Source organism: Prionailurus bengalensis, chromosome B2 (assembly GCF_016509475.1).
Source record: "Prionailurus bengalensis isolate Pbe53 chromosome B2, Fcat_Pben_1.1_paternal_pri, whole genome shotgun sequence".
Classification (NCBI taxonomy): domain Eukaryota; kingdom Metazoa; phylum Chordata; class Mammalia; order Carnivora; family Felidae; genus Prionailurus; species Prionailurus bengalensis.
The window spans coordinates 79,568,442-79,594,115 of NC_057349.1; the positions used below are offsets into that span (position 1 = coordinate 79,568,442).

At 35.2% G+C, this 25,674-nt stretch overlaps 1 protein-coding gene across 1 annotated transcript in view; it reads right to left on the minus strand.

Moving 5' to 3' along the window:
• Positions 1–25,674, minus strand: part of RNGTT (RNA guanylyltransferase and 5'-phosphatase) — a 326,083-nt gene that overhangs the window by 273,719 nt on the left and 26,690 nt on the right. Inside the window, exons 5-8 of the mRNA XM_043591917.1 lie at positions 22,933–23,008; positions 21,405–21,645; positions 9,990–10,099; positions 8,684–8,785 (exon numbers count right to left, since the gene is read on the minus strand). Coding sequence (XP_043447852.1) covers positions 8,684–8,785; positions 9,990–10,099; positions 21,405–21,645; positions 22,933–23,008 — 529 coding nt within the window. The remainder of the gene's footprint in view (positions 1–8,683; positions 8,786–9,989; positions 10,100–21,404; positions 21,646–22,932; positions 23,009–25,674) is intronic.

Sequence of the window (25,674 nt, forward strand, 5' to 3'; positions counted from 1 at the left end):
ATAGTAAAACCTACAGCAAATATCATACTTAATACTAAAACTGAGAACTGCTCCTGCTAAAGTTAGAAACATGACAAGATTACCCAATACCATATAATTCTGCATTGTCTAGAAGTCTAATACCATAACATACAAGTACCGATTATAAGACTGAGTGAAAACAGAAAATATTTCCAGATATGACATACATAGGAAATTCAAAAAATCTACAGTCACACTATTAGAAAACATAGTGAGTTAGTGAACAAGAGGTTCAGCAAGATTGCTAGTACAATATCAACATGCACAAATGATTAGTGTCCTCATGGAACTACTTGCCATGGGTGAGATGGTACTTCTGAATTCAAAGCAAGGAACCTCCTTTCAAAGTCAGCAGGTATTAGGCATTTCCATTTAAATTTCCAAGTAATGATTCAAGTTTAATGGCCTCCTTTCAGGGCCACATGCAAACAGGCAGTTAATTACAATATAAAAACACAGGTTCTTTTTTAAAATTTTAACAAAAGACATGTGAGATCTCTATAGTGAAAGCTACACAACACTACCCAGAGAAACAGAAGAGGACTTAAATGGAGGGATATACCAGGTTGATGGGTTGGAACATTCAGTACTGGTACATGTAGATTAGATGCAAATCAAATGAAAATTCTAGCAGGCTTTTTCAGAGAAACTAAAAAGTGGATTCTCACATTTAAAGAACATGCAAACAATCTAGAACAGTCAAACAACTTTTAAAAAACAACAACAATGCTGGAAGGCTTATACTACCCGATTTTCAAACTTACTATAATCCTAAGGAATTCAAGACATTACAGTAAGGATAGACACATAGGTCAATGAAACAGTAAATAACAACAGCCAAACAGTAAATTGATTTATAACACATGTGCCAAGACAATTAAATGGAAAAAGGATAGTCTTTTCCAATAAATGATACTAGAACTGATTTTCATTGGGAAAAAAATTAACATTGACTCTCACCTAACACATATACAAAAATTAACTCAAAATGTATCACAGCCCCAGTGTATAAAATTTCTAGGAAAAAAACATTAAGAAAAATCCTGCAGCCTTGAAGAAAGCAAATATTTCTTAGAAACATCAAAAGTATAAACCATAAAAAAATGTAAATGAAAACACGTCTACACAGACTTACATACTCACAAATGTTTACAACTTCATTTAAAATGGCCAAATACCAGAAACATCCCAAATATCTATCACAGGTGAATAAATATAGTATATCCATATACTATAGTAAGACTCCATTAAAAAGGAACAAATTGTTATTATACATACTAACAGTTTTAGAATCGTTATAAATTCATTATATTGAAAGAATAAAGTCAGACACAAAAAAGTGCACATTGTGTGATTCCATGTATATAAAATTCTAGCAAACGCAAAGCAATCTGTAATGACAGATGCTGGCTGACTAGGGCTAGTGGCAGCAAAAGGGATTGACTATAAAAGGACAGGAGGGGTGCACCTGCTTGGGGATTCTCTCTCTCTGCCCCTCCCCCACGTGCACTCACTAGCTCTCTCTCTTCCCTTCTCTCTAAATAAATAAACTTAAAACAAAAAGGACAGGAGAAAACATTTAGGATAATAAAATGATCTGTATCTTGATTATGGCAGGGATTTCATGGAGGTATATATCTGTCAAAATTCAATGAACTATATGCTGCATATAAATTATAACTCAACTACATTGACAAAAATAAAGCAATAATGTTGTAAGCCATGTGGAAAAAGTTTATGTCTGCTTTTGGCACAGTGAATTGGTTCAGTTTCTCTAATAATGAAGCAATGAATAACAAAAGTCCTATTCAGAGCAGTAATCCCCCTGTGGGGGTGGGAGGGGATTTAAAACCCTCAGTTTTAAATGTTTTTCCCATTTTAAGTATTAGTTGGACACTAATATTTAAACATGTATGAAACAGAATATTAAACAAAGATCTTACATAAATTTGAAAGAGGCTACATGTTTTAATGAACTTTCATTTGAATGGTGTATGTGGAAATTTTAAAAACAATTTGGAAAATAAAATGAAAGGATCTCAACACAAACCTCCAAGAAAAATATAAACACTGTACTAGATTACCTAAAGTAGCTCAGAAACACAATATAAAACTTTTACATATTTAACAGTTTGGGTAAAATAGCTTCCCTTCTACAAGAAGAATAACAGCAGTGAAGGCAAAATACCAGGCACAATTAAAAACTATTTTGCGTATGTTAACTCAATTAATTATCACAAAACCGAAGAACTGATTTTAGTATAACCTCCATTTTACAAACATGGAAAGTGTGATCACAAAGGTAGTAATACGATGAACCAAAATTTCAACCTGGGCAGTTTGGTTCCACAGTCTATTATCTCAGTCACTATGTTATGTGGCCTTTTACAGGGTAAAAGTGTTCTTTCCTTCCAATTTTATGATTTCTTGACAACAATACATGTGTGCACACATACACCCCAAAATAGGTTATGCCCAAATATATCAAGAATTATTTAATACAGGTTTCATTTTAAAAATGTATTAGCTCGCATCATAGGGGTCTCAGAATAAGAGAGAAAAGGGGTCAGAAAACTTATTTGAAGAAATAATGGTTGAAAACTTCCCTAACCTGGGGAAGGAAATATACATCCAGGTTAATAAAGCACAGAGAGTTCCAAACAAGATGAACCCAAGGAGGTCCATATCAGAACACAGAGTAATTAAAATGTAAAGATTAAAGAATTTTAAAAGCAGCAATACAGAAGCAAAAAGTTATGTACAAGAGAAAGCCCATAAGGCTATTAGCTGAGTTTCCAGCAGAAACTTTGTAGGTCAGAAGGGAGCGGCATGATATATTCAAAGAGCTAAAAAATACCTACAACCAAGAATACTCTACAAGGTACGTATTCAGAATCGAAGGAGAGATAAAGAGTTTCCCAAACAAGAGGTGAAGGAGTTCATCCACCACTAAGGGGCTTACAAGAGATGTTAAAGGAACTTCTTTAAGGTGGAAAAGAAAGGGCCCTAATTAGATGAAAAATTATGAAAAAAAGAGATGTAAAGTATGACAACATATATATAATGTGGAGGAAAAAGTAAAAAAAGTTCTTTTAAAATGTGTTCAAACTTAAGTGGCCAACGACTTAATATGGACTGCTATAATCTCAGGATAGGATTCTCATGGTAACCACAAACCCAAAACCTGTAATAGATACACAATAAATAAAGAGGAAAAAAAGCCAAACATAACACTACAGAAAGTCATAAATCGTAAGGAGAGTAAGAGAAGAACAAATGGAACAGAGAAGCGCTACAAAACAACCAGAAAACAACAAAGTGACAATAAGTACATACCTATCAATAATTACTTTAAAAAATATATTAACATCTACTGTATATCAGGGCTCTTCTAGAATGCACTTTATATCAATACTTCACTACAAACTTACAACCCTAAGAATATTATTTTCATTTTACATGTGAGAAAACTAAGGCTCAAATTTGCTTCATTTATGCAAGGCATGGAGATACAAAGTTAAGAGGACCAAACCACAAACGCTACTTGTCTTCCTTGAAAGCAATGTGTTGTCTCTCTTATTAGTCTTATTTAGAGCTGCTAAGCTCGGTTTCACAGTAACTTCCAATACTCTCATTTCACCTAATTTTTCTCCCAACTTTAAAAGTGTTAATTAATGTTGGTTCTAATTTCCAAATATGTCAATGAACCTTTAAGACTTAAATACTGCTTTTTAGATATAGAACACTCAAACCTGTTATTCTGTAGTATTATTTACATTTATGCAATATATCCATCAAAAAAATCAGTTATAAGCACAAACATATCATTAAATCTTAAATAGCTCCAAAATATGTATATATTCACATTTTACAAGTCCTTTATCAAGTACTATCAATTACAATGCCATGGTTTCATTAATCACAAATTACACATTAATTTGATTTTAGTATAATTCTCCCATGGGTCAAGTTATATGTAGTGCCCTAGATATAACACACGTTATTTATGCTATCTGATTAAGTATTGTATTCTTTCATTTAATCATTTAATCATTCAATGCTAAGCAGTATACTAACTTCTATCTCTGTGTTCTTTCTATTCCTCAGTACAGTTTTTCTAATATGACTTTCTTTCTTCCCTTCTCAATCCATTCAATGAACCAAAAGATCATGAAAAATATTTAGAGGAGGGGCGCCTGGGTGGCTCAGTCGGTTGAGCGTCCCTCAGGCCATGAACTCGCAGTTTGTGTGTTCGAGCCCTGCGTCAGGCTCTGTGCTGACAGCTCAGAGCCTGGAGCCTGCTTCGATTCTGTGTCTCCTTCTCTCCCTGCCCCTCCCCCACTTGTGCTCTGTCTCTCAAAAATAAATAAATGTAAAAAAAGAAAAATTTTAAAAAAAGAGGAAAAGTATAAAATAAGAATATTTCAATCTATAGAAACTACAGATCTCTCAAGAGCATAAAACACTCAATACTATTCGGAATACTCAGAATAGATATTCATTCAATATCTACTAGCATAATGCCTTGCTGATCACTGTTGATATAAAGGTACAGAAGACAGGCTTGCTCCCTAATCTTGTGAAGCTTACAATATAGTAGGAGATACAGAAGTAAAATAATTAGAAAGGAAAAAGTAACTTCTGATAATGAAAAGTGCTATGAAGAAAGAAATACTATGTTCTGACAGAAGGAGACATCTCATTTTTAAAAGTCTGATTTTAATGAAATGTAAGACACACAATTACTAAATCTTCTATCAAACAAAATGATTCCACCTATTTCCGAGACTGCAGTGGTTTAGTGTTTACCAATTTACCTATATAACTAATACAAATTTCTCACTGTTTCATTTTTAAAGAATTCTGTATTTCTATCTATATTCTTTGGCTTTACAATAAGGAAATAGTCCCTATTCAACAATGTTTTAGAACTTACAACAGATTCCTGTCAAAACTGTCACTATTACCTCCAGGCCTTGTCCAGACTAATAAAAATTCCTAGGCATTACCTTTTATTGCTAACTCTATCCAGGTCTCATAGCACACTCAATTTCAGAGATCCTTCCATCTAAATACTGTTGCTAGATACAATAAATAAATAGTCAATAAACTAGGGAATAAGGATAATAAAAAGAGGTCCCTAACCCTATCATAACATGACCTTAAAAAATTTTACTGTTTATTTATTTTTGAGAGACAGAGCACAAGTAGGGAAGGGGCAGAGCGAGAGAAGGAGACACAGAATCTGAAACAGGTTCCAAGCTCTGAGCTGTCAGCACAGAGCCCAAAGCGGGGCTCGAACTCATGAACCAAGGCGCCCCTTTCACAACATGGCTTTAAATAAAATAAAGTGGGGTACCTAGCTGGCTCAGTGGGTAGAGCATGCGACTCTTAATCTAAAGGTCATAATCTCACTGTCAACCACAGTGGTGTAGAGACTACTTAAAAAAATAAAAAAATAAATAATAAATGAATACATAAAGTGGAGTCTAGGGCTCATGGCTATTGATTAGCTGTTCTAATTCCATGGGTTCCTAGACCATTCTACAGCCCTCCGAGGTTCTTTTCACCCTATAAATCACAGAAAGTCCCTCCCCCATGCTATTGGCCTTAAATTCTACTGTGCCAAAGAAAGATTTTGCACTAGTCCAGAAAATATGTCACATAAATTTTTTCCTCACAGATTAAAGCATCACAAGACAGAGTCGTTATTCAAAAAGATATTTAGAGGTTCTCCTTTTGTTTTTGGTGGAGCACAGGTCCATGAGAAATAAGATATTTCCATTATCAGTCAAAACATCTTAGCTCAAATTACTGTAGCGAATCATTTATAGGTCTGACAGCATTGAGACATGGGGAAAGGAGCATACAAATGCAGAGGAGGGAAAATAAATGTACGATGGCTGAATACAAATGGCAAATTTTACAGACTTTGTTATTCTGCTCAAGGTTTGCCAAGATCACAGCCTGGATATTATGGAGAAGACAAGGTAGAAAGTAAAGAATATCCAGAATATGAAACTCATCAGATCAAAACTATGCCTCACTCCCAAATCCCCGGGGCCATTTTAGAGTATCAAGTCTGGAGAAATGCACCTCATCATTCTCACTCCTTCTCCACTCAGAGGTAGGAAGCTGTTACAAAGGTAACACTGTTACAATACTACATATCTATTAATAAACCCTAAGACATTGTTACATAGCTATTAAAAATATATATCAACAACTTAACTTCTGCTAATCCTTACTACCAATTTAATAGATTCCGAACTTATTCTAATCCAAAAAATTAGATATAATTCTAACATTTTGAAAATAAGCAATCAGGCAATTTTTATTTATCCTTCAAAATTATACATCCATAAGGAGGAGGTCATGGAAGGGACAAATCATCCAAATTGTCTGTATCTGAATCTTTAGCTGTATCTATCCTTATAAATTTATCCTTGTAGAATGAACAGTCTTAGAAGCACACAAGGCAAACTTAAATTTACCATCTGATATCCCTATATTGCTTAAAATTTTACCATGTATTAATATTAATTTTTTAATTTACTTCATTTTTAAATTCAAAATAATATGAAAAAATGAACACACATATGTAAAACATACTTGTTATTTAACTATTTGGATTCACTACACTAAGCATTAATACAACTGCTTTATAACCAAAAAAAAACCAAAATCAAGACCACAATGATGATAATGGTTATCTCTATGTGATAAAATCACTTAGTTTCTTCTTTTCACTTGTTATATTCTGAACTTTGTTTAATGAGCCTGTGTTACTCATAAAATCCACCCCCCAAAAAAGCTAGAAAATGCTAGGTTGGAAGGAAAGAAAGACAAATGAGAGGAAATATTTTGATATATTCCCTAATAAAAAAATATGTATGTATATATATATAATTACTAAAAAGCAAAGCATGTTGAAATAGTGTCATTATATTCACCTAACATTAAAATCAAGTTGTATCTGCCCCACTCCATATCTTCATAGATATCTCTTAAGGTCACTACAAGCACAATGTAGATGAAGATAACATGATCCAAAAGGTGTAACTGCCACCTTGACATTCAAAAGCTTCTTACAAAAATTAAGTGCAACCTATATCATCTTCAAAATAACATTTAAAAATGAAAAGGTGAAAACAGCATCTCAGAGAAATATCTGCATCCCCATTTTAATTGCAGTATTATTCACAATAGTCAAGATATGGAAACAACCTAAATAACTATCAACAGATGAATAAAGATGTGCTATATAAATACAATGGATTATTATTCAGCCATAAGAAAGAAGGAAATTCGGCCATTTACAACAACGCAGATGGACCTTGAGGACATTGTGCTAAGTGAAATAAGTCAGTCAGAGGAAGACAAATACTAGATGATAGCACTTATATGTGGAATCTAAAAAAATCAAACTGATAGAAACAGAGACTAGAACGATGGTTACCAGGGGCTGAGAAGGTAGAGGAAGTGGGGAAGTACTGGTCAAGGGTATAAAATTCCAGTTACAAGACAAATAAATTCCAGGAATCTAATGTACACCATAGTGGTGACCGTAAATAATACTGTATTATACACTTGAAAGTTGCTAAGACAACAGATCTTAAATATTCTCACCACAAAAGAGAAATGGTCATTATGTGAAGTGATGGAGATGTTAGCTAACAGTACTCATCTTGCAATCTATACATGTATCAAATCAACACATTCTACACCTTAAGCTTACATAATGTTATATGTCAATTATATCTCAATGAAACTGGAAAAAAAACCTAAACTATATATATGTTCTGTCAATTATTCTGAAATATTGTCTTTATTTTGAAAAAGTTAATAGGACTTCTATATTAACATCTGTTAAAATAATTACTTCAACTATCAAAACATTTGATGAAAAAATACATATTGCAATGCCATAAAAATAAGGATTACAAAATAGAAAAAATTAAATATTACTGAGGATCATAAAATTTATACTAATTAAAGCATAAGAATATCAAACTGAAGATAAGCTTTGTTGTAAGACTGTAACACCCACAAGAGTGTATAAAAATCACAAAAAGTATTAGCAAAAATTAAGAGAAAAATATCCGAAGGAACAAAATAGAGAACAAAATATTCGAAGGAACAAAGTATCAGAAAGACTTGGTAATTTTTAGATTATAAACTGACAACACATCTGTTAATTTTAGAAGTGCTCAACAACCACAAAACACAGGTGGTGGGCAGCAGACATGCCAAAAAGGACAATATCATCAAGAGAAAACACTCTCAAACTTAAATTTGGTATAGATTTATGTCAAACTAACAGAACTTGGGGGCAGGGGGACCTGGCTGGCTCAGTAGGTGGAGTATGGAACGCTTGATCTCGGGGTTGTGAGTTCAAGCCCTACGTTGGCTGCAAAGATTACTCAAAAATACAATCTTTAATAAAAAAGAAGTCTGAAACCAAAAATGAAGCAGAATGAGAGAAACTGACTTACATAACTAAGAATACTAGCAAAACAAAAATTATATATTTGAAACATGATTATTTTGCTGTTCAAGTCAGAAATTCACACTCCAAGAGTACAAACCTTCTTTACCAACAAAGCAGTATTCTTCAAGTATTAGAATTATTTGTATAATTTGTTTTAGAAATCTAACTTACCGAGTACCATCTGCTTTCCAGCTTACTTTATATGGCTTCTGCTCCAAAAGTTTAATATTTTGCTTGTCCATGGAAACAGGCTGTGCTCCAGGGAATCCAGACCTTAAAGAAGAACATTTTATTACTATTATGGCTGGCATCCATACAAAGCAATACGTCCTAAACCAATCTCACATTAGTCACACACTTACCACAACATTCTCCCTATCATGAGATTAATGTCAACTGGAAAAATATCAGCTTTCCCAAGAATGCTAACAAAACATTATCTTCTAGACATTTTGGATGTGAGTTAACAAGATTCTAATTGCCACTACATACTATAACTACTGGGCTTTTTAAATATTAATATTCATGATCTAAAACTAAAGCAGGTATGTTTACAAGTTTACTTCAAAAAGAAGTTTCAATCTTGCTTGCCTTAATTATCGTACGTTATTCTAGACCTTATATTCCTCCATCATGACTCTGCCAACTTGGCATTAACTCTACGAGGTTGGCAAATTTCTGCTCAAAAGATGCCCAGAAGTGACAAAACAGGAGAAATATAGGTCAAGATTGAAGTACACTGGCAAGGGTTTAACACAACACTGAAATCATTATTACTTCATTTCATCTTTTAGTTAAAATTATTTCTGGGTAATTGATCTTAATATACCAGTCAAAAAGTTCTTTACATGAAGAATTTTTAACAATTAGCAATCCTGTTTCATCACGTTCCAGCTGTATTACAATTTTCTGCCACAGACAGCAATGATCAACAGAAATGACCATAGACAAGACCTGAGAGCAAAAGATTAGAACAATGAACTCTCTCCTGAATCTCCTCCCATGAAATGACTGATAGATATTTTCAGGTCATGGTGGGGGGCAGAACATATTTATATAAATATACTTATATACATAAAACTGATTCCCCCAGGTTTCTGATTACAGAAAATCTGGAAAATGTGGTACATTCAAGTGCCACCTATTCTCCCTTAATAAAATGATATGGTGATACAAACATTAATCAGCAATGGTAGAATCAAGCACACTAAAATACTGGATAGTGACAAAAGTAACTTTCTATTCTATTCAGAAGACATGTCTGAGTCATTTCATTTTGACTCAACTGTCTAGTAGTCTAATTTTGACTCAACTGTTCTTGAAAAAAATCTGATAAACTCTTGCTTGATATCTTTTTAAGCACTCTGTGTAAACATTCAATCTTCAAGGAGCAAAGAAACTGTGTCAATGTTTGCATTAATGTTAAATGTTGCAGAGTAAAAGTAAGTTTTACTTAAAACTTTAAAATGGTTATTACCCTTCCCAGCCACAGAATTGATGACACTTCTGCTGTACCTCTCCTAACTTTGGTTGAGTTGTTACTTGAGTTACACCTTTAACAGTTACACCTTCCAGGAAAATAGCACCCTTAAGATAAAAAAAAAGGAAGAAGAAGAAAAATATTTTGTTAGAAGTGAAAATCTATTTCCAAAGTCAAGACTGAAAGATAGACTTGCTTATTTTTACGTCTGAGCAAATATATGAAACAGAAATGGTCTGCTCCAGAAAGATCTATAAACTCCCCCTGGGATTGTACACTCACTTTCCTTAATCCAGCATATGCTTTTCAATGTACATATATAGCCCAGTGTCTATATCATATTTCAAAGTACTCAAATGGACATTACTCATTAAGAACAGCAATAACAACTTACCTACCATTTACTCAGAGGTAGGCAAAGGATCTGACATTTTACAAACATTTTCTCTAATTCTTATAACAGCTATGAAAAGTAGATTACAGGGTATTTATTTCACAAATGAGTAAATGAGACTGAATGCAATTTATTTGAGAGGTAAAAACAGAATTTGAACTCAGGTCTACACTATACCATTCACTAATAGCTCTCACTACGGACAGAAAGAGGAGCTATATCTCTGATGGAGTATGGATTTTAAGGGGATAAACACCCACGATATATATACCTTTGTAAACTAGAATAAGAGTGTAACAGTAGACAAAGTGGTAGAGTCTTCAGATATAAGAAAAACTATTACTCATCACTGAATTTTTAATTTAAATTCTGTAACTCACAACTACATAAAGTGTCTTATTGTACTTCATAGCAAGCATATTTTTAAAATATCACAGAAGTGAAGCAGATGGAGAATTTATATATGAAATAAATAAAGAACACTCCTGGAAATTTTAAAGACTAAAAATACAGTCTAGATTCATGTTACAATTACTTTCAGACCCATAAGAGGGCTGGCATCAGTCTCAAGAAAAATCCATAAAACAACTCTAGCTGTTAACGTAATTAAGGAATAAAAAATATGGTCTACAAGCTGCAATGATCAACCTTCTGGCAAAGATTTGGCAACTCGAGCCACTTGGAAAGGAAAAAAAAGAACACAGTATTTAGTCCATGTACGTCCCTGTCAAATCTGGAAGAGTCCTGAGTAATCCAGCAGACACTAGTCCTACTTTTTGCCCCTAATTCTGAATCACTTTTTATAGTTATCTTATATGTCATCAACTCTGTTTTCCATAATAAGCACACTTTAGAGATTTCAAGAGCCAAAGGATTAAAGAGTACCATTCCTCTCATATGACACCATCACCTCTTTTTACCTTCTGCTTTAGGACCATTCTACCATTAAATACAGTAACTAAAGAATGAGGATAAGAACTAGGTTCACAAGATATTTAGTGATTGAGATACTCAGATAACTGCAATATCCTTATAAAGCTATATCCTATATATACTCATTAAAAAGAGAAAGCATTCAGAGAGTTCAACATTCAGCACCATTATTCCAAAGGTACTAACAGCACAGGATTTTTTTTAAGTTTTACATGAAAAAGGTTTACTCATGAGCATGTATTTCCTGAGGAATATTCAGAAATCAAGGATAATTTCTGAAAACCAAGGGCCAAAGTATCATAAATTATTCCTAAAAACATATTCTTTTTTTGGCAAATAAAAAGGACCAAAACACAGAAATAGGATCAATATTCAACCAAGTACTTTCCTAGAATATTACTAGGAAATATTTTAATAATTCTATGCAGCTGAACAAGCTAAATATTTTTTTTAAGTTTATTTATTCATTTTGAGAGAGTGAGAGAGCAGGGGAGGGGCAGAGGGAGAGAAAGAATCCAAAGCAGGCTCTGTCCTGCCAGCAAAGTACTGAATTGATATCTGGGATCATCTCTCTCTCTCTCTCTTTCTTTTTTTTTTTTTTTTTTTTTTTAAGTTTATTTACCTTGGGAGACAGAGACAGAGTGAGTCGGGGAGGGTCAGAGTGAGAGAGGGAGACAGAGAATCCCAACCAAGCTCCACGCTGTCAGCACACAGCCTGACACAGGGCCCCAGCTCACAAGCTGGGAGATCAAGACCTGAGCCAAGATCAAGAGCCAGACACTTAACCAACTGGGCCACCCAGGCACCCCAAGCTAAATATTGTTTTTAATTTAAAAGAATAAATATTGAGCCTCAGTACATACTTAACAACTATTAAGCTTGTTTATAAAAGATATGTCCAACCATCTAGCAAATGCCTCTCATTTATGTTTCTTCTTCCTTAATCTTTCCTACAATGTCTCAATTTCTTTTTTACTGTCTTCCCCTACTTTCTTCTGAAATAATAATTAATCAGAAAATGGTAGAAATATGTCCATTAAAAACAGTAAAGCTGATGCACTTTATACAGCAACAATATTTAGTAACTTTTTAGCTTAATTTGCTGTTTTGACTGTCATTACAAGTTTCCTCTGACAGAAATATATTATTTAAAATTATGTAATAATTTCAAAAAGGATCACTAAATCTAAACAGCAATGTCTTAAGTCTGGAACTATTTTCAAACATACTATAATTGAGATTCAAAGTCAATGACATTTACTTTCACTTTTTAACAAACTACCATTTCAGTTTGTGGGAATAAAGAAATATCAAAAGTGAAAAGAAGATAACGTATGCTTAAGATGAAAGAAGTGTATTTCATAAACAGAGTCTGCCAGACTTAAAATGGAAATTCATATGGCTATCACAAAAAGGAAAAAAGGAATCAATGATCAGTCAGAGGGAAATTGAGGAAAGTTTTACAGAAGATGGGGTCAAATTATATGTAAGAAGTGAGTGTTATCTGTGTGTGTGTGTGTGTGTGTGTGTGTGTGTGTGCGTGCGTGAAGGAATGAGTAAGCAAGTATGTGTGTAATGTGTAACAAGGATATTTTAGTAATGAAGAAAAGGCACTAACAGTTTTATTCAAAGAGATGATCCCAGGGCCACCTGGGTGGCTCAGTCTGTTAAGCATCCAACTCTTGGTCTTGGCTCAGATCATGATCTCCAAGTTTCCTGAGTCCGAGCCCCATGTGAGGAGCCTGTGGGATTCTCTGTCTCCCTCTCTGGCTCCCCCACTCACGCTGTCTCTGTCCCTCTCAAAATAGATAAACTTTAAACAGAGAGAGTGAGAGAGAGACATGATCCCAGCCATCAATTCAAAGAAGCAAACAACATAACTATAGGTCATACTCTTCCAAATCAATACAAGCATGTATTCAAAAGATGAACAAAGGTGTCAGGAATGTGAGGGCCACGTACAGGACATGTGTGACTATTAAAAACCCTAAAGTCACTATCGGAATTCACTACAATGAGTCCATCATTTCAAATCATAGTCATATCAATATGAGTCAGGAAAGGGGAACTCTAACAAAAATAAAGTGTCAAACCAAAATAAGTTCACTGTGTTGAGATGTGAACCATAAAAATTAGTCACTCTTGGATTGCTTCTGTTAACTATCGTCAACTCAGATTGAAATAACAGGAAAACGAAAAGTTTTCCAACCATTGATTTGCCAATTATTTACATCTACATTTCTCATGACTGTCACCAATACTTTGACATCACCCAAAATCAACTCTCCAGTCATCTTTCCTCTCTGATGGTCCTGTCCTCACTGCTTTGGAGCTCCTTCTCCTTGGTTAATCTTATCACTAATTACCTTCCCAAAGAGTTCCAATATAATCCCTAGAATCTCTTTTTCATAAATAACCTATAACCTCAACCTTTTTCATGAACACCTCGTCCCCTATGTCTTAACTAAGAGCTAATTCTCCACCAAGAAGACCACTTCTCTCTTAAATAAAAGCACTCATTTTCCCACTGCCCAAGTCCCATAGGGATAGTGTTAAGCATTCACCTATATCCTCACTTGTTCTCCTTGCCTCTCAATTAGACTTAAATCCATTCAGCTGTATCACTCAACTGTGGTAGAGCAGACATCCACTGTAGTTGGTGGCACAACAGCTGCTCTCTCATCCACAAAGACAGGACCCTAACAGCCATGTTACATGACATTACAAGATAACATCCCACTCCAGCCAAAGTTGATGGGAGCATGAGCAAACCACTAACTCAGTCTGAATCCATTAGATTCTCTCTTCTGGTAACCTGGAATTGGGATTCAAAAGTCTCTGCATGTGGCTAAAATTATAACATGTAAGCTCAGAAGATACAGGACAGTTATAATCTCCCAGGTAAAAAAGGAATCACAAAGAGCCAGTCTCAAAAGACAAAGCTAGTGAAATATATGACACAAAAGGAAAGAAACAGAAATAGAAAAAAAGCAAAGATGAGAAAATAAGAACAAAGAGTAGAAACTAGGTTCTAAATAGCTTTCCAGGTCCAGGCTCCAGTCCCTTTCTGAGATCTGGCTTTGAGTCCTACCCATTCACTCATAGTAATTTCTTCTTCCTATTGAAGCTAGTTTGAGTTAATTTCTGATACTTGCAACCAAAGAGTCTAAAGTAGTAAAACACTCTATTCTTCGTGTACTGACATCCAGTCATTTCTCCATGTTCATCAAAAACAGTATTTCTCACTGCACTAACTTCTATCATTACATTGGTAACATCAACATCCATTAGATAATCTTTACCCATCAAACAACCTAGGCTCCACAGTTCAGTAATTTCATTTGCAATGACCATCATCTTTGCATAACTTGAACAACATGCTCCATGGCCACACCATCATCATTCCATACTGCTCTACCTTTCCATTCATCAATTCAACTCACACTGATTGAGTATGCACAACATCCTAAAGCCAACATGCCACTCTTTGACCTTTTTCATTGAATAGCTTAACTCTTTTACCCTAACTATGCTCACTGTTCAATGTCACCAAGACTAACAGTCCCTTCACCTCTCCCTCTTCTCAGTGTAACAGCCCCCAGCCTTACCTTACTTCCTATTCAGCTAGACTCTATGGCTGATAACTTCAATTCTTCTATGCCTGATATCCTCAGTACTCCTCAACCTTTTGTCCTTCCATCACACCCATACTAAATATACCCAACCTTGTATCAACCTACCATTAATCTTCTCTACTCCCACCCACAGACAGCTGAAATTCACAGAGGAAAAAATCACAGTCTCAGTGCTATGGATGAGATTTCCCTCCTCTTGTGGAAGACCTATTTCTCCATCTGCTTTTGAACTCCATTCCCTTTTATTTCCTCAGACATTGCTGTATCATTTATTCCCTAAATTATTTTCAAGGTCATTGACTCCACAGCTGCTTATCCACAAGCAATAAATATGCTAGAATTTATTCCATACTAAATAGCCTTTCTGATTCTATCTGCATTAAGCAGTCACCCTTCCTCTCCCTTTCTGATCATAACTAAACTACGTGAATGAACAGCCTGTACTAGTGTGCAGAAAAAGGCCAATACACCAAGTCTGCTTACAAGGTTGGTGCCTGGGAACAAGATTCTCAGAGTGCTCTTAGTCAACTGATAAGGGTGATTCACCATGCCTAGACTATCCGTACGAACAATAGGGCTTATGCTGAACAAACACTTTCCTTCTGGGATTGTGTAACTTTTGGTACACACATAGGCTGCCTACGTGACCAGCCATTACTAAAAACTTGGGCACTAGGGCTCTAGTGAGCTCTAATGAGCTTCCCCAGGCAGAAACATCAGACATGTTGTTGCATCTTCACTGCTGCTGGGAAAGTAAGCTCTGTACAACCTCTCATGGGAAGAAGAGAGCATAAGAAAGCCTACATATGGAATCCACCAGACTCCACTTGTCTTTTTCCCTTATGATACAGTTGTATATCCTTGGAATATCACTATAATAAACCTTGGCTGTGACTACAACTATATGCTGAGTCCTAGTAAATCTCCAAAAGTGGGGGTGGTATTGAGGATCCCTAACACAATTCTATCTCCATTTTCTCACCTCCCATCAGCTTCTTAAAATCATTAATCTGACCTGTCCCTACTGCATATTACAGAAAATAATCCTTGTATTTGTCCCCTCTGTGACATTTCATACTATCAAGTCACTCACATCACTACCTAACTCTAAACTATTTTTCATATTTCTTTGTCCTCCTGTGCTACATCCAGGAAGAATTTCCTCGATAAATCTTCCAGCTTGATAATTTCCTCTACAGCTAACTTCATTCTGCTATCCAACCCACCTGCGGGGTTGTTAGGTTGGTTTTTTGTTTTGTTTTGTTTTGCTTTAGTTTTAGTTTATGTGTTTATTTTTGAGAAAGAAAGAGCAAGCGGTGGAGGAGCAGAAAGAGAAGGAGAGAGGGAAAGAATCCCAAGCAGGCCCTGCAATGTCAGTGCAAGTCCCAACATGGGGCTCGAACCCATGAACCATGAGGTCATGATCTGAGCCGAAATCAAGAGTCCGACACTTAACCTACTGAGCCACCCAGGTGCCGGGGAGGGGGGTTAATTATCATTTCCAACGCCTCTAATTGGTTCTTTTTCCTAATAGTCGGTCATTATTTTATAGATTGATATCTTCTCTCATCTTGCAAACAAACGTTCTGTTCGCTTTTTATAAACTGCTCCCTCTGGTATTACCTAAAAAGAATGAAGTAGTTAGAAATGTACTAAGAAAAGATATCCAGAGGTGCCTGAGTGGATCAGTTGATTATGCGTCCAACTCTTAACTTCAGCTCAGGTCATGATCTCACAGTTGGTGAGTTCAGGCTCCACACTGACAGCACGGAATCTGCTTGGGATCCTCTCCCTTTATTTCTGCCCCTCTCCCACTCGTGCTCTCTTTCTCCCTCTCTCAAAATAATAAAGAATCTTAAAAAAAAAAAAAAAAAAAGACATCCAAGTTTTTAAAAAAGCTGCAGAAAAATACATTTACATTAAAAGAGGGTGGAGAGCATAGGGCCAAAACTCAACATATGTATATATAAATACATACGACAATAAGTATTTAGAAGGATAATCAAAAAGTAGAGAACAGTTGGGAGTGGGAGTGAAAAGACCTTCACTTTTTACTCTATACATTTCTAGATGTTTGTATTTTTATTTTTTTAAAAAAAATTGATCTTTATGCCATTTGTGTACACTTTTAAGCTAGGGAAGTAAATGGGAAGAAATTCTTCTAAGATGACAAAATGCCAGTGGTAAGACAAAGGCTGAAGAATTTTAAGTTGTTTTTTTAGTTTTCAAATTTTCTTTAATGTAAGTATACTACTTTTAATAAGTAAAAAATATACTTAACAATTTTAGAATTTATGAGTATGATTTGAAAAGAGGGGGAAAAAACTACCTAAGTGCTTTGAAATCAAAGCTACCCGCTTTCTCCAAAACAAGAGAAGGGAAGATTTCTCTTTTTGGCAATGGCAGACTAGCTTATTGAGATCAATTCTGCAGCCACGAGAAAAAGCTAGATAAAATGTTAAAATCACCTGTTTGAAGACCCTGGAGAATCACAAAGGCAGTAAGAGCTTGACGGGCCAAGAACTCAGAAGGAAAGGAACCCAGAGAGGTGAGCTAGACATCTGGTATAGAATTTCCTCTACAGGCACTGTTTTCAAAATGGTACCTGGGAAGCTAAACACAGCTTTCAAGAATATCACAGGAATGGGAAAATAAAAACTGGAGTTCCAGGCCCCTGAGGAGGAAAGCTCCTGGTTATTTCTCCAGGCTTTCAGTTAGGATCCCCAAAGGTCTATACTCTAAGAATTCAGTTGCATCAAAAAGAGACCGGCCCCCCAAAACTAAAGACTAGTTTCTCAATAATTCAATCCTGACTGAGTTAAGATGCCCTATTCCTAACGCTGTGTAGCAACAAAAGTAAATGTTCTCTGAAGAAAACATTTTATTCTCAAATTATTTCTACAATTTCTCAGACCTAATGTCTAATGATCACAAATACGCAGGTATGCCAAAAAAGAAACAACTGACTAGAAGTCAAAAGGACATGAGAAGAAAAACTAAAAAAGACCTAGAAGAGAGCTACATCAATTAGTCATCTGACAAGGTTTTAAAATAACTGGAATTAATAAATTCAAAAAATTAAATGATAAGATGAAGAATTCCAACAGAGAAACTGAAAACTGTTTTAAAACTCAAATGAAAGTTCCAAAAGTGAAAGTAAAATAACTGAAATTATATACTCAATGGATGGATTTAACATCAGCTTATAGCTACAGAGGCATTAGTACACTGGAAGATAGGTCAGAAGAGAATATCCAGTTTGAAAACTGAGAAAAAAAAAAGTGGAAAATATAGAAAAGAACATAAGAAACAGTAGGAGAAGTGGGGGGAAAAGCCTACTGGGTGAGTCTCAGAAGGAAAAGGGAAAAAGAATGGATCTGAACCATATTTGAAGATATAATGCCTGAGAATTGTCTAAAACTAACAATAACAACAACAAATCCAACAGTAGATTCAAGAATCACTATAAATAGAAGGCAGGATAAATACACAAAGAAAACTCCAAGTAGAAATATCATAGTAAAAGTGTTGAAAATCAAAAACAAAAGAAATTAGCTTCAGAGAAGCAACTTCTTTTTTTTAAACAATTTTTTTAATGCTTATTTATTTTTGAAAGAGAGAGAGACAGAGCATGAGCTGGGGAGGGGCAGAGAGAGAGGGAGACACAGAATCTAAAGCAGGCTCCAGGCTCTGAGCTGTCAGCACAGAGCCCACTGCAGGGCTGGAACTCACGGACCACGAACGAGATCATGACCTGAGCCAAAGTCAAACCGAATGAACCACCCAGGCACCCCAAGAAGCAACTTCTTAATAGAAATGGATTATGGAGTATCTTCAAAGTGCCAATCCAAAATTCTACACTGAGAACAAACATTCTTCAAAATGACAACAAGAAAAGACATTCTTACATAAATACTGAATGTGTTGCACAGACCCACATTAAAGAAAATACTAAAGGGAACTCTTCAGTTAGAAGAAAAACTATCCAAATGGAACCATAAAAATATATGAAAGAAAGAAGAACACAAGAAAGGATAAATATGTATATTTAGATAATTATATCTAATAAACATTCACTGTACAAAATGATGATGAGGATGATGCCTTATGGGGTTTAAAATGCATGTTGAATTAAGATACACAATACCAAAAAGGCAGGAAGAGGTAAACGGAATCAAAGATTCTTGCATTGTTTAAAAAGTGGCAAAAGTACTAATATATACCAGACTTTAACAAGTCCAAGACAGATACTGAAATCTTTTTTCTTTTTTAATGTTTATTTATTATTGAGAGACAGAGAGAGACAGAGCATGAGCATGGAGGGGCAGAGAGAGGAGGAGACACAGAATCTGAAGCAGGCTCCAGGCTCTGAGCTGTCAGCACAGAGCCCAATGCGGGGCTCGAACCCACAAACCACGAGATCATGACCTGAGTCGAAGTCAGACGTTTAACCTACTGAGCCACCCAGGTGCCCCCAGATACTGAAATCTTGAATAACTACTAAAATAACAGTAAAAGAATGTATAACTACCAAGCAATGGGTTGGGGTGATATAAAAACAATTAAGCATAAAGAAGACAAGAAAGAAAAATAAAAAGAACATACCATAAGTGGGAGGTTGGGAGGGGAGACTGCTAAGTTTTAAATCTAATTACATCAGTAAAATAAATGTGTATGGACCAAATACTCCAATAAGGCAAAAACTGTTCACTGGATAAATAAAAGTCAACAACACAATGCTTATAAAAGACATACCTTAAATAAAAGATAATGTTTGAAAGCAAAAGGATAGAAAAAAAGATAATCCATATGAACACTATCCAAAAGAATGTTTGTGCAATCAATCATACTAACATTAGATATTTCCAATGCTAAAAGTGAAGACACTGGGAAAATACAATAATCCTTTACACATATTTGTATAAACTAAATATCACTCCAAATACATAAAGCAAAACTTGACAGAACTAGAAAGAGAAATAGGTAAATCCACAATCATAGTAGGGAAACAAGATTTAGGATTTTATTTTAAATGTTATTTATTTTCCTGAAAGAAACGTGCCCATCTTGGCTATGTTTCTCGTAGTGCTGCTGAAGCTCATTTGCAACTATAGACATTTAATAATACTTGATATTATAAAATAATTGTCATTTTTAAAGGCCCCTGCTTCTGGGGGGAAAAAAAGGAACCTGCAAACTTTAGTATATTTTGCAAAATATTAACTCTTTTCTTTAAACTCTTTTATACAAGTACTATATTGTAATTAAAAAACACATTAAGCATATATATGTTCATATTTAATGTTGTTCTTAAAAATATAGTTGAACAAAAAATGATACTAAAAGAAAGTAATCATCTATGCTATGTTATGCTATTAGCCCTTCTTTAGAATGTGATTCTTATTTTTCTAGGTATGTGATTCATTAACCAATGAGTTATACTAACAGAATAAGTTTTTTTTTTTTTTAATTACTTCTATGTTTCAAAGCAATGAACACTTTTCAGTGGCCTCAAAGTCTTGAAGTTTGAAATATGTAAGTACATATTAAAACAATGTTTTTCAAAGAGGGACTTTGTCTTAAAAGTCCAAATGACTATATTATATGATTTACATAAAATCCTTGCCTGTGAATCATTGCCTACTAATGACTTGTAGACTTTTACTGCTCAACTATGATATCCCACGCTCCTTAATTATTAACTTCATTAAATTTAATTATCTCCACACTGTCCCTTTGGACTATACCATATACTTGGGTATGCACAACCAGTACTCTCCTTTTCAGCATCTCTCCTGAACCCCAAGAAAAGAGAACTCCTAATGGTTTTGTTTGGCCTTTTAATGGGAGTTGTGCATAGAATCAAGAAGATTAATGGGAGTTGTCCACAGAAGAGTCTTCTCAGTTCAACTTTACAGAAAATATGAAAGTATCACCCATGAGGAGGAGCAGAATTTATATGTAAAGGTATTTTAACTACGTGACAATTTTGTAGATTAGCAAAAATTTTCCTATGTAGTCGGAATCTCCCAATACTTTGCAAAAAAAAAAAAAAAGAAAAAGATAGTAAATTCTCAATCTAACATGTAAGAGTTCTTTGGGGGATGGGCTAAATGAGTGATGGGCATTAAGGAAGGTACTTGTTGGGATGAGCACTGGGTGTTATATGTAAGTGAGAAATCACTAAATTCTACTCCTGAAACCACTATTATGCTATATGTTAATTTGATTTAAATAAAATTAAAAAAAAAAAGAGTTCTTTAGTTTACCTAAGAAACAAAAACAAGATGAACTTAAACTTTTCCCATAGAAAAGGGAGACCCATGGCTATCAAGTATCTTTAGAAACAGCCAGAATGAAATAACCTTATAAATCCAGCTAAACAAACACATAAATCTCAATAAACCTGCAGAAGAAAAAAGTAAAGACTATAATATTTTTAAACATTACCAGTTTTAACCGTTCTTTTCTCCTTTTGCCGAAGGAGGCACTTGACCCAGGTTCTGATTCCTTTTTTCCATCTTCATCCTCATCTTCATCTTCATCATCCTCAAAACACCAATCAGGCAATAGAGGCGGGGGTGGTGCTTCCTCTATATCACCATAGCGACGAAAAAGTTCTTTCAAGTAATCGCCCTTATAAATTCCTGGTGGTCTGGCTTGAGCAAAAGTAGCAACTGCTGCTTCAATGCTATGAAAACAAACACCACGGAGTTTCCTCACTACTCTTCGTTTCTGCAGATTTATCAAAACTCACTCTTTCTATTTCATACACCAAATGAAGTATAATAAATTTATTAAATTGACAAATCACAGTCCCCACTCCCAAGGCATTCAATCTATTAAGGGACAAATTCCTTCTGAAATAGATTTAATATAAGATACATTGATACTTCCTAAAACCTAGAGGTAAGCTGCAATGAGTATATAGAAGAAATCTGGGTAAAGTCTGTGAAAAATTTTAAATAAAGCGTTGAAGGTTGAGGTCTGACTCTAAGGGAAATCAAAGAAATGTGAATAGCCATATGAATAAAAGTAAAAGTCTGCTAGCTTTTAAGAACTTTCAACAGACCCAGGTAACAAGAGCAAAGGTCTTAGCAGAGGCTAAGCATAGGTCAGGGCTGACACAGGAGCCTGGGGTTATTGTGAAAAGCACCTGAAAGCCCAGAAAGTCAAAGTCAGAAGATATGCAGCTGAGAACATATAAACAGGGAAATATACCATCACATGTGTACTTCAGCTGATTATATTCAGAGAAGGACCTACTGTGTGAAAGGCTTTATAAGCAAAAATGATGACACTCAATCAGTAAACAAGAAAGTTCAGGGAGTAATATTCCATATCCCTGAGGAATTTCAGGCAACAAAGGTTCTAATCTCTCAGGATCACTTCAATAAAGGCATGCTTCAAAGAAAGTAACTCTGTCTCAAAAATACTTCCTCCACATACCATTCTAAGTTTTTCCTAATATTCTACAGCTATTTTTAAAAGGTATTACTAAAAAAAAAAAAAAAACGAATAAGAGATGCCTAGCTGGCTCCATCCAAACAGCATTTGACTCTTGACAGAGTCGTGAATTTCGAGCAGCACTTTGGGCACAGAGCTTACTTTAAAAAAAAAAAAAAAAAAAAAAAAAGAACAGAACAATAACAACAGTAGTAACTTCCAAAGGTGAATGTAAACAAAATATTGAAGAAAAAAAAAGTATCTCTGATAATTCTGGAGTATGTGAAAAAATCTGGAAAAGAAAATACATAGTATATAAAAATCCATAAGCACTCAACTAAAATGCTACTTAGTACAAAACACCAGGTAATAAATGGTATTCTAAAGATTAACCAAGTCTAAAATGAAAACCACTTCAAATTTTTAGTCATGACTTCACCAAAAATTTAGCAATATAAAATGTTAAAACTAAAAAATTAATACACTTTTTATCAATTACCAGTCTTCTGCCATTATAACAAGAAACAAATACCTCCAATCCATTTTCTCCACCAAAAAGGCACATATGAGGAAACCAGTGCGATTGAAACCATGGGTACAATGAACACCTAGAAAATAAAGTAGCCTTGATTTAAAATTATCACTTCAGAAACCACATCTTAAAATTCCAACCTGCAATCAAAACATTTTAATGATTTTATAAAATTACATTTTTAAAAACGTGGCTCTCTCTTATTAGTAGTAACTTGTCAATTTAACTTGCTTAGAATCTAATTTAAAGCACTAGCTAGAAGTTTAGTATATATTGGTTACAAATTATCTCTAAGATCTAAAGATTTCTCTTAAAACTAAATGATTCCAAGCACTCTAAATAAGACGACTGGGTTTTTGTTTCTGTTTAATTTTAGTGAGAGAGGGGAGAGAGAGGGAGAGAAAGGGGGAGAGAGGGAGGGAGAGGAGGGAGGGGGAGAGAGAGGGAGGGAGGGAGGGAGGGGAAAGGAGAGGGAGAGGGAGAGAGGGAGGGGGAGAGAGAGAAGGAGGGAGGGGAAACGAGAGGGAGAGAGGGAGAGGGAGAGGGGGACAGGGAGAGAGGGGGAGAGGGGGAGAGGGGGAGAGGGAGAGGAGGGAGAGGGAGAGGGGGGAGAGAGAGAGGGAGAGGGAGAGGGGGACAGGGAGAGGGGGACAGGGAGAGAGGGGGACAGGGGGAGAGGGGGAGAGGGGGAGAGAGGGAGAGGGGGGAGAGGGAGAGGGAGGAGAGGGAGAGAGGGAGAGGGAGAGGGAGGAGAGGGAGAGAGGGGGAGAGAGAGAGAAAATCCTAAGCAGGTTCCACACTCAGTGCAGAGCCCCACGTGTGGCTCAATCCCGTGACCCTGGGATCATGACCTGAGCCTAAATCAAGGACCAAACATTCAACTGACTGAGCCACCCAGGCGTCCAAGAAGGTATTTTTATCAAACACACAACTCTAAAGGATGGACGTGCGCGCGCGCGCACGCACACACGCGCACACACACACACACACACACACACACACACACACACAGGATACTTCACTGGATATAGAAAACATTTGACTAATGGATAGTAAGTATTATAAAAATAAAACTACTTTGAAGTTCTCTTAGAAACCAAATGACAGCATCTTTACATTACCTTACAAGATTTAAAATAAATTTTCAGAAAAACCTGAGAAAAAGGAATTTATTTTTCAGGATATTTTCAAGATTAGTGTGATCCTACCTCTACATTCCAAAAAGCTGCAAATGAGCTCCATAAATTCCAAATATGACTGCATTTTTTTTAAGTTTATTTATTTACTTTGAGAGAGACAGACACAGCACCAGTCGGGGAGCAGCAGAGAGAAAGGGAGGGAGGGAGGGGGAAGAGGAGAGGGGAGAGAGAAAGAGAGAGAAAGGGAGAGAGAGGGAGAGAGAATATCCCAAGCAGGCTCCATGCTGCCAGCACACAGCCGGATGCGGGACTTGAACCCATGAAGCCGCAAGATCATAAGCCGAAATCAAAAGTTGGACACTTAAACAACTTAGCCACCAAGGCACCTCCTGACTGCATTTTTAAATTATTTTAACTATTTTGAAAAGGCAATTAAAACAGCTTGGTGGACACTACTAACATAACATTACTTCCAGATTAACTCACTTTTCTTGCAAACCTCAAAAATGAAGCCTGTCCTGTTATCTCTGTTTAATGGAAGGATATCCTGACATTTAAGACTATACCTTCTTAACAAGCTACTCTTCTCTTTGTATATAAAGCATCCTGATAGAGGGTAACCAAAATCAAATACAGAAATAAACTAAAAGTTAGAATTACAAAACTTCTAGAAGAAAATATGGGAGAAAACCTTTGCAACTTTAATGTAAGAAAAGACTTCTTAGACAAAACATGAAATAAAAGGAAGTATTGACAAATTGGACTACTTCATGATGGCAAATGTTTGCTCTTTGAAAGATGTCATTAAAAAAATAAAAACGCCAGCCACAGAATATATTCAAGTCACATATATTTGATAAAGGACTTATATCCAAAATATGTGAAGAACTCTTACAATTCAATAAGACAAGCACCCTAATATTTTTTAAACTGGGCAAGAGATTTAAATAGATGTTTTACAAAATGATATGTGTAAATGGTCAAGAAGTACAAGAAATTAATTTTCATGAAAATGCAAACTAAAACCACAATGTAATTGAAAAGACTGACCATATCAAATGTAAGTGAGGATGTACAGTAACTAAAACCCTCATGCACTGCTGGTAGGAATGTAAAATGCTTTACATCCTTTAGAGATCACTTAAGAGAACAGGTAATCACTTTAGAGAACAGTTTAGCAGTTTCTTAAGAAGTTAAACATACACCTAAATCAAATAACCAAAACATTCTATTCCTGGTTATTTACCAAAGTAAAATAAAAATCTATGTGCAAAGACACATATAAAGATGAATGTCCACAGCAACTTTATTTATAATGGGCCAAACACTGTAAACATCCCAAATGTCAATTATCAGGTGAAAGGATAAACATGTAGTATGTCCATGCAATAACTACTACTCAGCCATAAAAATGAATTAGTAATAAATGCAATGAGGATGATTTCAAAACCTTTATGCTGTGTGAGAGCAGCAGAAAACAAAAAAGTATGTATACAAATTTCATTTACATAAAATTCTAAAATATGCAACAATTTGTATGGAATTATGAATACGGAATATTGTATGGAATAATTATGGCCAAAGCAACCCTGAAGAAAAATAA